Source organism: Castanea sativa, chromosome 1, assembly GCF_040712315.1.
Source record: "Castanea sativa cultivar Marrone di Chiusa Pesio chromosome 1, ASM4071231v1".
NCBI lineage: Eukaryota > Viridiplantae > Streptophyta > Magnoliopsida > Fagales > Fagaceae > Castanea > Castanea sativa.
The window spans coordinates 66444676-66462885 of NC_134013.1; the positions used below are offsets into that span (position 1 = coordinate 66444676).

The 18210-nt window shown below is 32.8% G+C and overlaps 2 protein-coding genes across 3 annotated transcripts; one reads left to right on the forward strand and one right to left on the reverse strand.

Annotated features, from left to right (window-relative positions):
- The first annotated feature begins 267 nt into the window (after nt 1–267).
- Nucleotides 268–2215, forward strand: LOC142622534 (LOB domain-containing protein 25). 2 transcript variants are annotated; one of them, XM_075796022.1, is made up of 2 exons: nt 268–405; nt 1434–2215. In XM_075796022.1, exon 2 carries the CDS (start codon nt 1447–1449, stop codon nt 1954–1956), a length of 510 nt encoding a protein of 169 aa, XP_075652137.1. In that variant the 5' UTR covers nt 268–405; nt 1434–1446; the 3' UTR covers nt 1957–2215. The 2 variants fall into 2 exon arrangements, with proteins under 2 accessions (XP_075652137.1, XP_075652138.1); XM_075796023.1 differs by having other exon boundaries at nt 310–446.
- A 9627-nt stretch (nt 2216–11842) lies between these two features.
- Nucleotides 11843–17911, reverse strand: LOC142643272 (protein ANTHESIS POMOTING FACTOR 1). The gene is made up of 10 exons (XM_075817819.1): nt 17712–17911; nt 17522–17622; nt 15639–15748; nt 15470–15536; nt 14968–15067; nt 14426–14542; nt 14205–14342; nt 14003–14084; nt 13207–13256; nt 11843–12212 (listed from the first exon to the last, which is right to left on the reverse strand). The coding sequence occupies exons 1-10, from the start codon at nt 17781–17783 to the stop codon at nt 12012–12014; spliced, it is 1038 nt and encodes a 345-aa protein (XP_075673934.1). The 5' UTR covers nt 17784–17911; the 3' UTR covers nt 11843–12011.
- Between the last annotated feature and the right edge of the window lie 299 nt (nt 17912–18210).

Below are 18210 nucleotides of genomic sequence, written 5' to 3' on the forward strand. Positions count from 1 at the left end.
TATATATATATATATATATGAGTATTAATGTGTGAATGTGACTGGGACAAGTTTCAAGTTTCAACTTAAGCTGAACAGTGTCTGATAATTATTATAAAGGCAGTGTCATAGTCATCCTTCTTTTCTTGTAGCCCCATTTATTGCTCTTGTCTTTTGCTTTCCGTTCCTCCTCACTGAAAAATGCTCTTTGCCTCCTTTTTTTTCTCTTATTATCACCTTTTGTCAATGTATTTGCAAGTCTCTCTTTCTATCTGAACTGCAACTAAACTAGGGTTTTCCTCCTTTAAACTCAAACCCAACAAAGGGATTTTAATCTCTCCCAATGGCTGCAGCAACATCTTTTTCCTTGGGAATATCAAAGAATAGATCTTGAAAGAGTTTACACAGACAGCAGGAAAAGAAAAGGTAATAGTATTCTTTCTGACCATAGAAATCAACACAAAAAGGTAAGTACATAAATAAATATAGGTGCAGCCTCTCTATTATAATTTTTAATATTAATTTTCTTATAATTAATTTTCCTTTCTTTTAAAATAGAATGTTGCTTGAATTTTTGGGTTATAGAAGTTGATCCAGGGTTTTGGTTTATGGAATTTGATAGGTAGAGAGTTCTTACAAAAGGAAAAGGTTGAAATTACATGGCTGAGTTCCTATGCTCTATTGGCTTATATTAAAAGATAGAAAAAGAAACCCAAGAGAGAGAAGGGATATTCACATGTGGTAGCTAGGCTGTGTAAACTAATTTCCATGAAATCCAGGACTTTAAATCTGTGGTGGTGGTTGAGGTGGAGGAGGTACAACTGTACAAGCACATAGAGAGAGAAAAAGAGAGAGAGAGAGAGATTCAAAGGACAAGCATATTGTATGAATTTAGGAACTGTTGACCAAATTCAGGAGAATCCTAACACAGGAAACCATCCTTGTCTTCATGTGTCATATTAATTAGTTTTTTTTTGTTTGTCATAAAAATAAAAATAAAAAGCAAGAGAGAGGGAGGTGGGGGGGGGGGGGGCTGTTTATCAACATTCAAGATGTAATGTTCATAAAGTAGTAGTACTCATGTTCAAGTAAAACAGCTTAGCAGGCAAAAAGTAAAAGAACTTTGAAAAGAAGATAGCAGTAGATTTTTAGGTACCTATATATATAGACAAGTGGTAGAGTGGTACTAACCCTAGTTGTGTTGTCCCAGAAAATCACCAAGTTAAATTCAGGAAAAAGGAAAAGGTTTTGTCATGTTCAACTATGTCAGAACTCAGAATATATATTCTTAAGGAAAATTCTTAATTTACATGAAAAGTGAATGTGTTATTCCTTAAAAGGAAATTGCAAAAATAAAATAAAAAACAAGAAGAAAACTTATATATGGCTTCCAATTTCAAGTGAATTTGCAGTAAAACTGCTTGATGGATCAGATGGGTGATTTTTTGTTGCAGGTGAAATATTTATATGGCCTCTTCTTCTAGCTACTCCAATTCTCCCTGTGCTGCCTGTAAATTTTTAAGAAGAAAGTGCATGCCAGATTGCATTTTTGCACCATATTTTCCACCTGAAGAGCCACAAAAATTTGCCAATGTTCACAAAATATTTGGTGCAAGCAATGTTAGTAAGCTTCTCAATGAAGTCGCTCCTCATCAGAGAGAGGATGCTGTAAACTCTCTGGCCTATGAAGCCGAGGCACGGATAAAAGATCCAGTCTATGGTTGTGTTGGAGCCATCTCAGTCCTACAAAGGCAAGTCATTAGGCTCCAGAAGGAATTGGATGCCACAAATGCAGACTTGATCCGTTATGCATGCAATGCCAATGAAATGCCTACATCATCCCAGTTTGGAAGAAGGAATATGAATCATGGAGGAGGTTCTTTTGGTCAAAATTCTGGTATGTATTATCATTATTCTCCATGGAATAATGAGCCTGGTGAGGACAGCAATGAGAGAGGAGGAGATGGTAACATGTAATGTAAGATGGATTGTGTCATTCTTATGTACCTATGACTATCTTAGGACATCAATTTAAGTTTTCCTATTGAAAAGGGAACATGGTATGCTAGGTTGTGAAACCCCTCTACACAGAATATGGGGTACGACTACTGAATGCTACTAAACTTTTCATAATTGAGAAATTAGCAACTTATCATAGTCAAGTTTTTGGTGTAGCATATGGGAAGATTTCTATGTAAAGCTCTTGGTGTAATCTATGCTTGGATAATTTTGTTCACTGCTTGAGTATTATTTGGAGCATGTACATAGGAATTTTCTGTTTATTTTTTGCCTATCTTTCCAAGTGATATGTTATGACTCAAGTCCAGTAATCAGCTTGCCTATCAATTAACTCTCCAATACCCCATATAAGTAAAAATTTTGTGCATTGGGTACACCTTTTTTTTATTTTTTATTTTTATTTTTTGATGTATAGTTTCTTCTCGAATATGTTCCAACTTTTTCTTTAGCTCAGTTATAGCTGTCCTTCGGATTCAGAAGATTATATTATCACTTCTCTTAATAAACAAAACAATTCTGAAGACCCAAGTTCTATATCTACGTATGCCCATAGCTTATGATAATGATTGAGGGTCCTCTTCAGTTTTGAGGCCACCAACCTAACATAGTTTATTTAACCACCAAACTTATAGCTCAATGGTCCATGGCACTTGGCACTGCATAATTGGGCCAGTAATTTATCAGTAGGCCTCTAGAATCTTATTGGTTTATGACATTATTATCTTAACTAAGAAACTAAAATCTTTCTTAATGTTCCAATGACATCATGTACAGGGTAGCACAAGTAGTTACATCATACACATCAGCTTGGTATACAATTATAGTTAAGGAAGCTGATGCAAATTATGCGCCTCAAACCCTACTTATGCAACAAATCATAAATGTACTTGTTATATTATCTTTAAGAGACATGCTCTATGGACTATAAATGGACATTTATAATCTAGTTAATTCTTAACCAGCTATAATGCAAATAATTTATCAAGTGACAATAGAAAGGGAAAAAGGAAACACACATCTCATCCAACTAATAGGTTATCCTTTTTGTCCACGCTCATTCATAGGCCCTAAGTGTGAACCAGTGGAAACTGTAATGAGATTCTTAACTTTTGGCACATCAAATCTTCAGGCTCCTTACAACTTGCTTCAATTCAGTATATGATTTTCAATATTCAAGGACAGAGAAAAAGTGACACTGCAAATGTGTTGACTTTTCTAAAATTATATTTTAAAACTATACATAATATGTGTAATCTTTGCTCGTTAAATTCAAGTTTTTCATTATAACATTGTCATTGTCTGAAGCAGTAAGTCACACAGATGCCTATCCATATAGGATCCATACAAGTATTGTTCTCCCATGTGATAAGGGCATAAAAATCCCTTGCTGCGAATCATAATTGGATATTGAACCTTTGACTTCCTCTACCCTTTATAATAGTATTATTTAGGAGAAATTATTCCAACCTCCTCTAACATTTTACAAAATATCACTCCTCTCAAATGTAACATGAAATAAAACTCCTATTCCTTGAAGTTTGTATAAAGGCAACAATTAGGCTTTTATTATCGGAATATCCCATTTTTTAAAAAGAGTTCTATTAATTTATACATACCTAAGTGGGGAGTATTGTTTTTCCATAAACCTCAAAGGAGGAGTGTGTCATTTTTTTTTTAGAGAGTTTCAACCTATGGCGTCCACTTCTGATAATTGCTTTTTATTATCGGACCAAGACACCAATCGGTTTTTAGTGTAGGTGGGGATTTAACTTCTGATCTCTTATATAACTATCAGAGACTGTACCAGTTGAGCTAACTGGAACCCACGTGTCATTTCATTTACATATAATTAAGGTAAAATTCTTCTTTAAAAAAGAAACATTATGTTAGTGAATTAAATAACATTTTGAGAAGTTATGAACTTTAATGTTGCATTTATACAAACCTTAAAAAGGAAGAAGTTTCAATTATACAAACGTTAATAGGAGTGTATTTTGACAAATTTAGATGAAGGGTAATATAATCTATCTTATTATTTATCATTTCTAACCTCTTGAAAAATGCAGTAACCCTCCTCCCCCAACTTCTGGAGTAGCACACATTAATCTTAGTGTGATAGCCTCCTTAACAATAAGAACATGATTAAGCACGCATTTGAATTTAACTATTATTTATTAGTTTATTAGTTTATTAGCTTATATATTTATATATAATTTAAATTGGGGAGCGAAAAGAATAAAGATATCATGCATATCCAATATAAACTCTTTTCTAACCTAGCTAATTGTAAGAAGACACCTTTTCGGTTTCATCAATTTAATCCAATTGGAGTGATTAGTTAAACAAATTTATATAATTCAGAATGAAAACAATGAGGCTGGGACAAAAGAGTCAAGACTGTGTATATGCTATCGAATTATTTCATTAGATAATTGAGAATTTTAGGAGAGTGCTATTCTTTCTTTAAAAAAAAAATTGCTAAACCTATATTTAGCATTAAAGATTGTTATCTTCCAGTTTGGCATTAATTATATAACATTAATCTTTCATCATTGTTCATTCACATTTGGTGTACCCAATAATTATTATGATAATAGTTGCGGGAATAACAATTTTCAATTGATAAAGTAAGATATACATGGGGATAGAGAAAGAGAGAGAGAGTAGATGAACATATTGACAAGAAAGATACTTTATGTCGCTCTTTCTCATGCAAGAACGAGCACGCGCACTGCATACGCTTAAAACACTAACAGAATTGTGCATTTGGAATGTCTTAATCTGAGACAATGAGTCCTAGGTCATGTCTATCGCTCTCCAATTTATGGGCCATCCCCACACAACCGCCCAAAGGGTAAAAATGACCCAAAAGTGTAGTCCAAAACCAAGACCAAGACGTGCTCTCTTCTCTCTCTTAAAGTTGCAATCTAAGGTGATTGATTGATTAGACATTGCGCAAAGCCAGTTGAGCTTGTGCACATGCCCAAGTCTTAATCAGGGACGACATTCATTCAACACAACTTCAACTTCTTCAATAGACCTATATTTGAATTGAACCACACGACTGCTCAACTGCATGGCATAGGCCTCTATTGTGGTCGACAGCGGCCGGATTTGAAGGACTCTCACACGAGCTTTGGCTTTCATGGAATAAAGAGAGTTCAGAGGATGTGGCTAGGGATGGAGAGTGAGATTGGACGTGCCATTGAGGGATCAATTAGACATGTGGATGTGATGATAAGATTTCGTGTTTATGTTGGACATTTTCAAACTTATTATTATGAGTTCTGTAATTATTCTCCGACATTTGTCCATGTGATTTACATTTTATACATACGACGTATATAATTTTACGCTCTGTCCATGTTTAAAAGGTGAAATGAGTGATGTATATGGATAATGTACAATAAGGAATATGAGGAAATCAATGCTCTTATGAATCTAAGATTTCCAATAGATAATCCTAAGAAAGAAGAAATAAGAGAGAAATTTATTTGTTTTTATTTTTATCTGTTAAAATTGAGGTACAATATCATCTTTTCCATCTAATCCAAAAGTAAAATTAAAACAATATTAAGTGATTGTTATAAATATGACATGGACAAAAGATGTACGTTTCGGTGAGTTGAAACTTGAAACAAAAATTACTCTATCGTTTGGTGGAGGAAAATTGTGACATGAATGTATGCATTCATGTTCAAAGGTACAACTATAGTAATATTCAATGATGGTGAGAAGTATGGTGTGGGCAAAAAGATCATCTTAAAGGTTGAAAAAGTGAATTACCTTATGTTTCGATAGGAAAGAGAGGAGAGGGGAATGGTGACATGAATATTACATTTTCCTCTTTTCTAAGTTGTTACCATATGCCCAAGGGTCGTTGGCGGAGTGGGTCATTCCCCCTTAGTTCTTACACATAACGTTCATAATTTCATGCATGATATCCACATCTAAAACGTGAAATAAGTGATGTGTACAAATGATATACAGTGAGTGTGAGAAAATCAATGCCCTTATAAATTTAAGATTTTCAACGGATAATCATTAAGGGAGAATGAAGATATTTCTTTGTTTTTCTTTTTATTGGTTAAAATTGAGGTGTAATATCATCTTTTCCATCTAATTCAAAAGTAAAATGATAACAGTATTAAGTGATTGTTATAAATATCAAGTAGACAAAAGACTTATGTTTCGGTGGGCTGAAACAAGAATTACCCTATTGTTCGGTGGAGGAAAAAAGAGAGGAAAATTGTGACATGAATATATACATTCACGTTCAAAGGTAAAACAATAGCAATATTCAATGATGGCTAGAAGTATGGTGTGATAAAAAGATAATCTTAAAAGGGTCGAAAAAAAAGATGTCTTATGTTTTAATAGAGAAGAAAGGAGAGGGGAATGCTGACATGAATATATACATTTTCCACTTTTCTAATTTCTTACCATATACCCAAGGGTCATTAGGGGAGTGGGCCATTCCCCCTTAGTTCTTACATATAAAGTCCAAAAATTTCGTGTATGTTGTCCCCATTTGCTATTGGCATCCACATTTAAAATGGGGTGATGTGTATGGAAGGTATTCAAGGAGTGTGAGAGAATCAATTCCCTTATAAATCTATGATGTGGACAAAAAACCTATGTTTTGGTGGTTTGAAACAAGAACTACCCATTCTTTTTCGGTGGAGGAAAAAAGAGAGGAAAATTGTGACATGAATATATACGTTCACGTTTAAAGGTAAAACTACAGTAAGATTCAATGAAGGTTAGAAATAAGGCGTGAATAAAAGATCATCCTAGAGGGTTGAAAAAATGAACTACCCTATGTTTTGATAGAGAAGAGAGGAGAGGAGAATGGTGACATGAATATATACGTTCATGTTTAAAGGTAAAACTACAGTAATATTCAATGAAGGTTAGAAGTAAGACGTGAACAAAAGATCATCCTAGAAGGTTGAAAAAATGAACTACCCTATGTTTTGATAGAGAAGAGAGGAGAGGAGAATGGTGACATGAATATATATATGTATTCATTGAATATATACGCTATTCTCTTTTTTAAGCTCTTACCATGTACCCAAATGTGATTCCAAGGGGTGGTTGGGGGGAGTGGGCCCTTGCCCCTAGCCTACCAAAATCTCAACCTTCCTCCTCCCCTCTCCCCACCCTAATATATATATATATATATATTTTTTTTTTTTTCTCTCCTCATTTTCTTTGTTTTTTTTTAATCTTTTTATTATTATTTTTTATTATATACTATTGTGTCTCTTTTATATGTCAAACTTTATAAGAAAAGTAGAAAGAAAATATTTCCTATTTTATCCATGCTTTTTAAGATTGCCAAATTATAAAAGGAAAAAAAAAATAAAGAAGAAAAAGTTTTAATTGAAGAGAAACAAATCAAAAAATAAATTTCAAAAGTATTGGGAGTTCAAAATTTTTTTTTGTAGCAATTTTTTAATAAAAAAATGAGTGTAAAAGTAAGAAAATTTGGAAATAATTATACAATAAACTCCATAATTTGTTATGATTTTCAAGTTATACTTTAACATTTTATATTTATATGTTATAATTTAATCATTTTACGAGTTGAACAAAAAAGAATGACATTTGTTGTATATGAAATTTATCTAATTATTAAAAATCATTGCATGAGCATTATAAATGAAATTTTGACTATAAAAAAATCTTCAATATGGTTTGTTCATATATATTGTTAAATAAAAGATTTAGAAAAAGAAAATGGAAGCAATAAAAAAATAAGCATAATTCAACCTAATGGCTTACATCCACGACGAAAAGCCTTTGGCAACTATATCTTACTATTTAGAATTGATTTTTTTTAACAATAAACTCTAAGTATAAGATATATAAGAACTAAAGTTGATTCTAGAGAATCATCATTTGATTGGACTACAATCAAGGATGATTAATATTCATTGATTTTAGTCAATCAAAGATATCAACATATGTTAAATGTGATATGCACGATACAATAAAAGCCTAACAAATAAACATGATGTATATGTTCTCTTCCTTTTTTATTTTTTTACATTAAAATGCTGCTTGGTATTTACAAGAGTGACATTTTGTTGTCTATATTGGTCTTCTTCTTCTTCTTTTAAATTGATTTTTATTTTTATTTTTTATTTTATTTTTGAGAGTCTATATTGGTCTTAAGTATATAAATAATACGTTTGTGTTGTGTACTTGCATAATATGTATGCATCTATATGTATCAACAAATGCATGCAAGGAGGTAAATGTATCGTTATAAAACTTTTTTCCCCTAAAGTCAAATCATTGTTCATTCATATTGACTTTAAATCAGGGATATTGACGTTGTCACTTATCCCCTTCAATAAAGTTTTGTCCATTGACAACAAAATCAAAAGCCATTCTTCTGATGATGATGATCTACATAAAAGTCAAATAAAATTGACTCGGGGTTAAGACTTAAGATTGAGATTAAGGGCTTAGGGTTTAAAACTTGAAAAAAAAATGGGGGTAAAAAAAAAAACTCATGTATTTTCAACTTTTGAGCTGTTTTAAGTTTTTAGCACTATCTAGTGTTTGTTTGATATTTTGTTTTGAAACCAAAATTTTTCAAGGTAAAATTTTTTTAAATCTCACTTTTTTCTATGTACTCTAATTTTTTCAAACAGCCAATTTTTTATTTAAAAAACTAAAGATTATAAACTATTTCTCTCAAAAAACAAAAAAAAAAACACTATGTTATACTAAACGGGCACCTAATCTATTGCGTTTTAGGCCTTTGTAAGCCCAAAAAAAAAACCCAAAACAACACCCTCATAAGTCATAAGCCCACAAAAGTAAAGCACTTTCCTTTGACCCGAAATGGATCTACCATTTTGGATTTGGACCGCTATATAATATACCCACTTGCCTAGTCTCTTTTAAGTAAAAATAAATTGGCATTGGTTATTGTGGTGAGGTGAAAATAAATAGGGATTCTTTTTTTTTGAAATTATGAAGAAAAAAAATTTGAAGATTTAAAAAACTGTATTTAAGAGAATGATTTAAAAGGCTGTATTAAAGAGAATGATTTGACTTCGTTTCATTTTTAAGCCGTGTGAAAAGAGTAAAATATGCAAAGACATATTCATTATTTTAATTTTAATTTCTTTTCGAAGAAAAATTTCATCATTTTAATTAAATCCACTGTCCAAGGTTTTTTTATATATAAAGAAAATACTAAGTATTTTTAACCACATCTAATATATTGATGATATTGCGTCATGTAATATAAATAATACCATTTGTATTGATATAAATAACTATGATTGAAGTTACTGTTTTTATTTAAAATTAGTCTGAAATCCATGCATATTCATAAATACATTTTCAAAAACCTAAGGCTCTTAAAACATTTCTTCTAATAGTGCTACAACACACCTTTTTATCATTCATATAAGAGAATCCATTACTATTTAGTCTATTTACCGGTCTTAATTGCCTATGGTTTAGCAAGAATTCTAACTCATGAAGACATCATTTAGCGTACCAAACACTCAAAGCTAGAAGGCAATAAGAGAAACTACTATTAAGATTAAAAAAAAAAAATTATATGGAGCTAAATTTTGCTGTATATTAGAAATAACAATTGTGAACAAGAAGTTTGTTTCATACTAAATTAAACTGATAAATTGTTTGTCAAAATACCTTGAATTTAAATGTTCATGTCTTTAATAGACAACAACTTATTGCGACCTACTTAGGTGGTAACGTATATAATAAATTCTCATGTTACCATACTATCTCATGAAACATGTAAAGATCTTGATCTAAGAATTTTTTTTTTAAAAAATTACCAAAAAGATATTTAAAAAATTAAAACTACCATATCCCAAAGCAGTGATTTAGAATATTATTATTGTAGTCCCCTGGCATTTGTGTTTGATACCAAGGATAATTTTAAAACAACATAAAATCATTTATTATTAGATTTTTTTTTTTTGAATAAAAAAATGGAGTCTTTGGTGTGGACTCATCACCCCACCCACACAAAAAAACAAAAATGATGCTCCATGCCTATTCTTCTAGTAATGGGGACCAAACCCACTTGTTTGCAAGCATTAGAATTCAGACATAACACAACAATCTTACATAACAAACAAACACAAATGTGGCAACATGATACATACCAAAATGCCACCTAAATTAAACCCTCTTTTCAATATTTTGGTTTATGTTCCTCATCAGAAGACACCTTGAAACTTGTTCCTCATGCAAAGCCCTTACTCACCATGTCACAAATACGTGTCCAAAACTCACACCCTCCGCCTCTCTATATATATTAAACCACAATCCCACATCTTTTACACCACCGCTATAATCTATCTTATATTTTGAGAAAACCCATTGATCATCTTTTCTCACACTCGAATCAAAAGAACTCAACCATGGCTGAGCGTGATCGTCCAGTACACCAGCTCCAAGTCCACCCACAACACCAATATGAGGGTGGCATGAAGTCCCATTATCAACAAAGGGGTGTGCAAACAATTAAAGTTCAAGTTCTAGCAGTCGTCCTTGCTCTCCTCCCTGTGGGTGGGACACTGTTTGCACTTTCTGGTTTGACACTCCTTTGTAGTGTTATTGGGCTAGCTGTGTCCACCCACTCTTCATCATCTTCAGCTCAGTTCTTGTCCCAGCTGCCATTGTTATAGGCCTAGCTGTTACTGGGTTTTTGTGTGCTGAAGCTCTTGGGTTGACAGGGCTTTCATCACTCTCTTGGGTTATGATGAAGACTAAGGAGGTGGGCCAAGAAATTGAGAGCAAGGCCCAAGAGAGGAGGAGGACATGAGAGGCACGAGGTTTTCAACTTGTGAAGTCACATCTTACAACTTGGAAAAAGAAAGAAAGATCAAGAAAGAGAGAATGGTTTGAGAAGTGAAGATGTGAGAGATGGAAAAGAAATAATGTTTTTATGTTTGTTGTGTAGATGCACATGTTTGTTTAATGTTTGTTTTATGTAATTGTCAAGTTTGGAATTGAAGTGCTCTTGAGAATTTGGTTTGTTTTTGTTTATTATTACTCCATTATTTAATGTTCTATATGTTTCGCTTAAAAGTGTTTTCAAGTGTTTTCATTTGAAAACATTTTTAGGTGTGTTTGGAGTGACAAGCACAAATCACTAAAATCGCGGTTCTTGGTCCGGCAGTCCAAGCTAGTGAAGTGAAAGAGAGATAGGTAGAGATAGAGACAGTGACAGGCATATACATTGAAGGGAAGTTAAGGTTCGAGAATAGGGCGTCAGTAGTTTAGAGTATATAAACACATATGATGACCAAGCAGTTGTGCACCCATTTAGCAATTCTTTATAAGCGCTTCTCTGGTACTTGATATTAATAGAGGCCAGAATCTCTTTAGGTTGGGTTCCAAAACAAATTTAAGGCTGCATTGCCTCAAAACACATTTCTGGCCACAGCGTTTGTTGATTGCAATAAAACCCTCTGGGGTTTTACCCGTTATAAGCAATTGTCCACTAAATTCATTTAAATTCTATTAATTAGGTTTTTTTATATTATAGGTTTTTAATTCTATTAATCAGTGTAACCTAAATCATTTTAAATATAATGAACAGCTAAATTCTGCTATATAAATTATAATTGAAAGAAAATGGTCCTGTGCATGACACAGGACAAGGATACTTTTTTTTTTTTTTGTCAATTTGAGTTAATAGAAATGAGGGATGGCTCAGTGTGAACAATTCTAATAGCACACGAAGTCTGTCATCCCCGGCTCTTTTTTGCATTTTGCCCCCATATTTTGCTAAGACAACCAACCAAACAAAACCCATGGCATATATGTTCCCTTGAGATGGTTGAGAACACAAAATTTCCAGAATATATGGATGTAGCATCAAATAACAGGGACAAGACCAAAACTTTTTAACTGCAGGCAGTATAAAAATAAATACTAATACAAAACCGCCGTAGTTACAGACAGTTTGTGATTTAAGCAGGGGATGAAAAATGGGGATGGGGGGCTCATTGAGATGTAAGTTCGGATTGGGTTGGAGCTTCAGTGTCCATAGATATAGAAGCAGAAGCAGAAGCAGGGTCAGCATTTAACTTGGAATTGTCGGGTATCCAAAACGTGAGAACAGTTGATGCAGCAACAAACATGGCTCTACGAGGAGCCCACTTTAAGCACGATGCCACACCAATGTGGCTGTTCCAGCTTGCCACCTGCAAACTCAAGTAAAACAAGGGTTAGTCAATACGATATTTGAGCATTGCTCATTGTGGTGATCCAACAGCATGTTGTAATCAATTTGAAAAGAATGGATATCAGGACCAAGTGAACTAGGATTTCTGCAACGTAATTGCATACATAGGTCGCGAAGCGCTGACACTGACATGACAAGGAAACACGACATGATCATTCTTGAAAATTTTCAATGAAAATTTTCGATAATGTTTCACATGCAGAAGTGTTCTTAGCAATGTCCATGTCCTACTTGTGTCTGACAAGGACATGTTGGGGGTTTTGGAGTATCCTGTGCTTATAAATTGCATATCATCAGAAAACATTTTATTTTGTTACAAGGGTTTCCACTAAAAAGAAATTTAATGATATCAAATGCTCACAAGACAATGCATGTAGATTCGCCATTATACCTAGGTAGATATTTATCACATAAGCAGTATAAGTGAGTTTTTTGATCCCTAAAGAACGATCTTAGGTAAAGCCTTTTGTATCCACTATTAATGAACTCCCCTTGAGTCCAAAAATAAAGCAACTCTCCAGTTTAGGGGCTATTGATCTCAAGACCATACAAGACACCATAAAAGGGGTTTTAATAATTATCCTAACCCACCAAATCAATTGAGCGCAAGGTTTTGGAGAATCATTCATCCTGTAGTGCTCGACTTATGAACAACAAAAGAGACAATCTTTCTCTTCTACAGGCACAATGAAATCTCACAAGAAGTTGAGGTGTCAACCCACCACAGTTCAAAATGAAATAAAAATATTAATCTCTGACACACGATAACTCAAAATAAGGGTGATGTGAAAATGTTGTGAGATTTTGTTGTGTCCTAGATTTTCTCTAAACAAAATATTAAGTTCCTAAAAAGTGTTATATGCACTTCTATGTGATAGATGGGGATCCTGCATTTCCATGCACAAGTTTTATCAAAAGAACTCCATAAGGCAGAAATTAAAACAGATTGATACCTCATTTCGCCTGTTTATGCTCCAAGCATGCATGGTTCCATCTCCTGAGCCTTAAAAGAGAGAAAAAATTAAGCTTAGTTCTGATGCCCGCAACAAGATACAGATGAAAAATCAAAATGGAATTTGCATCTGATTAGCTTTACTAAATTGCAAAAAAAAAAAGAAAAAAAAAAAACAAAAGAAGAAGTTGAAGAAATCATTGATGCTCAAATCAAATTTGATGTATGGTCATCTATCAAAAGTTATCAGTGAAAAATGACTTAAAAGTCCAGAAAGAAGAATAAGAAGAAGAAATCATTGATGCTAAAATCAAATTTGATGTATGGTCATCTATCAAAAGTTATCTGTGAAAAATGACTTAAAAGTCCATCCAATTCCTGAAAAACATGTAGATAAATGTTCTCAGAATAAGGTTATTAAGGATTGGGGCAGAATTACGTGGGCTGCAAACTACAAAGTATTAAGATTGGAAGCAATATATATATATAAAAAGTAAGGTCTGGCACGGAACAATATGGGCAACAAAGAACTATTACAATTCATTGTAATGGTTAGTTTGTGAAAACTCCAATGATAAATATTTACAATTGGTATTGAATAATCATTCTAGTATTTAAGAAAGAAAACAAAGTTTATAGTTCTATACATATAAAAGACAATGCAATTTCTATTGTTCATCTCTCTTTTTGGAAAGCATATTTAGGTAAGTCAGAAGTAAAATGAGTAGATGAGAAAAACTTGAACATGGACTAGATGCTATGTGTGACTTTGTACAGAAAATATTGTAATTAAATACCTGAGACCACGTACTGGCCATCTGGCGTAAATGTTGCCTCTATATTTGCAGTTGGAGATGGTTCCAAACTGAACCCACAACGCTGCACAAGGGAAAGATTGAAAAGTTAAAATAAACTAAGTGTATATATCACAAATACAACACTAGCAATGAGCTAAATTTATGACCAAAAAAAAAAAATTTGTGAATTTGGGTGGTCAACCTTCTCTCCTCCATATGCATCAAGAACATATATGTTGTTATTAGTCGTTGTCAATAGCATTGATTTTCCATCGTTGCTAAATTTGATATCACAAACCTCAGCAGTATCTCCACCAACTAAAAAGGTGTCAAAGGGACCCTGCATTTGGAAAAATGATATTTAAGGTTTTTGCATACATATTGGAAAATGGAGAATCAGAACATTCTGTGTAATGTAAGAACCTTGTCATAGGAACGTGAATCAAACAATTTAATAGCACCCCCTTCCATTGCCACAGCAAAAACAAGGCCTTGTTGGTCATATGCAACTGTAGGTCTACCACGCAAGCGAAGAATCCCCTGAAAACTATAATGGTAAGCATAAACCATAATTGTAGTTTTTTTTTTCTTTTTAAAATTTTAAATATTATTATTATTATTATTATTATTATTATTATTATTATTATTTTGTTATTATTATTATTATTATTATTATTTTGTTATTATTATTATTATTATTTTTACATGTGAAAATGCAGATCAAATTAAGGGATGCTCCAACTTCTATCTCTTGGTGGACCTTGAACTCGTGACCATACCCTCCATCCCATTATTGAAGAGGAGTAAAAGCCATTTGATAGATCATTGGAAAAAGGAAACAAAGGAACCAGTAAAAATAATTGAAAAGAAGCAGAGCTTATTGGTAATTATTTCAGCTTCTCTTGATTACTTCTCTGGCATTCATCCCACAATTTTCATATGATCATAAAAAACAAGAAACCAACCTGGCAAGCATTTACACGAAGATCCCATATTCTAACACTGTGATCAAGAGAACCGGACATGAAGCTATCATTGATTGGAGACATGCAGAGGGAAACGACTCTACAACAAAAGATTTTACAATATAATCAACAATTCAATATCACAACCTAGCAAAAGAAATACAGGAATATATCAGTATTGATAAAACAGGCCAAATAGATTAAGAGGTTGTGACAGAAAGAGAGGTTTTTTTTTTTTGGGGGGGGGGGGGGGAGATGTTCTAAAACATATTGAGCAAATCTCGAAAAGATGAAGTGGCTTTGAATGCATATACTTTGTATTGATTCTTTCTAACTTTATCATTTTCTAAGTGGCTTCTTGCCAAAAGGTAAAAAATCTATTATACTGTTCTAAATGTACCATTTATGATAAGGAGCATGTTCTTTTACAAACAGATAAAAGTTATTGAATCATCTTTCCAGATTATAAAACATCAGTACCATTAAGTCATGGGTTCCAAACCTCTCTTTATGCCCTTTGAAGTAACGAAGGCACCGATTATCATACATTGATAGATACCGCAGGGATTCTGGCAAGTTAAACCAAAAGGAAGAAAAACGATATCAGTTCTCACATACAACCACTGAAACAGGAACTTCAAACCATCTTCTCTTTACACTAAGAAACTCACCTCCAGTGGACTCCAAATTGTATCTTGAAGAACATATAACAGAGCTAGGGTGGTGGGTAAAGCATATACGATCAGCACCATGCTTCTGATGATATGTGGTCTTCACCAACCTGATGTTCATAACGAATGTTATTATTATTTGGTTTAATAGTAGAAAAATAAATCCATTGCACTTGGTTATGTATTGCTTATGAAAACACTATTTGCATACAAAAGGGAAGTGTTCCAAGATTGAATGTCTCTTTCATTCAATCATCCTCACAAACAATAACATTCTCAGATGGTGATACCAAATATTGTGAAATCTTATGCAGAAAAACCAAGTGATAAAGCAAAAGAACAACAATCCATCTACACATATCACTAAGTTCAACGCAGTTCATAAGCATTAGTCCAAATGACAGCATTGTACTCCAATTTAAAAAAGAAAAAAGAAAAAACCATATTTTACCAATTGCAACTTTGAACATGGATTTCAAAGGGATCAAATAGGAAATAACACTCTGAATCATAGAGCTACAATGATATAAATGATCAATCAACATTTATCAAATTTGAAAAAAGAGTAAAAAAGAAATGGTTTGATCCTCATAGGTTAATAAGCATATTATATATATTTGAATTCTTTGAAAAGGGCTGGTACACATCTTCTTATGCATCATTTCCTTTTCCTTTCTAATAAAATTTTTACTTATGAAAAAAATTAAGCATATTAAAACTCTATCTTATAAAATCTATAAACTCTTATTTTCTTTAAAATATACTTTTCTTGTCTGAAATTGGTCCAAGTTTAATTTTTTATCCCTTCTATTTAAAAAGTTACAATTTTGTCCCTATAAAATTTAAAAGTTCATCCTCCCATGCATGTACTATGAAAAAGAACAAATAGCATACATGGCGGATAAATGACATGGTACATTAAAAAGTTGATGTGGCCTGAAATAAGTTGATGGCAGATGTACAGATGGAATGAAGAAATTGATACCTACTAAATTATCTCATGGACAAAATTGCAAGGTTTTAAATTTGGAAGACAAAAACTGAAGTTAGGCCAAATTGAGGGACAAAAAGAAGTATATCATCAACCCATATACCATATGCTATAAAGGATTAGGACTTTCTAGAGTTCTTACGGTAATTCCACCATGGAATTCCTAAAATCCTATCTATTTATCTTGAAAAATGGGTGAATTGGATTTTGCCACATCATCAACATTTAAACAGACATTTACCATCACCATTATGCTATCTATTTAAATTACTGATAATTGTAGCAAAATCCAATCCGAGCATTTCAAATTGGATGTATAAGATTTTAGGAACTCCATGGTAGAGTCATCTAAAGGATATTAATACTACTGAGTTTGATGAAAAACAAGGGTAACTACCAAAATTCAGTATCAGTGGTCTAGTTTTGATGTGCAGCTTTTTTAGGCACAATCCATACTTTATTTTAGCTATTATTTTATATTCTTTAACATAGAAAATTGTTGGTTCAAAATCAAATTTTTCATTAAGATTACAAGAATAACGGCAAACGGGGCAATTTGATAATTTCCAAATTTTCTATAATGAGCCATCCCTTTGTGTTTTGAGTCTCAATAACATGGATAGTGTACGATTGATTTTAATAATAAAATTACTGTAACTTAATTTAAGCAATAAGGGTGTGATTGCTTAGTGTCTTTCTCTCAGGTTTATTCACTGTTTTTAACAAATTGAAGATCCAAACTTTTCATTACCTAAACCCTTAAACATCAAACAACCCTTCAATATCTCATCAAAATTGGTATAAGAGGCCATTAAACCTGACACAAAGAAACAAATTGCTGAAACATGTAAGAGTGTGCAAAAAGAAAAAAGAAGAAAAAAAAAAAACTGACTTAGCATTAGCAATGTCATAGAATCGCACAGAATCATCCTCACTGGCCGTAACAAGTAAATCTTCCTTCCTATGAAAATCAATTGAATTTATCTTCCCAACCTGTAACAATATAAAAGGCACGGTTCAAGTTTACTATCAATTGCTAAACTTAAAGGAGAGCGAAGAAGAAGAAGAAGAAGAAAGCTTACGAAGTCTGAAAATACAGCTCCAATGGACATGGTGCGCACCGTATCGTCGTCGAGCTCCGTAAGCATATTCATAATTTCTTTTTGTTTTGAGAGAGAGAAAGAGAGAGAGAGAGAGAGAGAGCAAAAGCGAAGAGACAACAGTGTGTTTTTAACCTGACCGACTGACTCACTCCGATTCTCAAAAGGATTTCAAGACCCACACCCAAGAAGACAACAGAGACTACGACGCGCCGTTTTGTTATTAACTTGTTGGGCTGGACTAGGCATTTTTGTTATTACATTGTATAATTGGGCCCAGAACAATATTTGAGACAATGAAGTCCTACAACTCTTGTATGATAAACCCAATCCATCCCAACACAACCAAAATGCTTGAGGTTAAAAAAATTTAATTTAATTTATTTTGGTAGTGTAAGATTTAATTTTAATGAAGTTGGAATCTTATACTTGATTGTGAAAATTTTATTCACTTATTAAATGATACACTTAAATAGTTGAA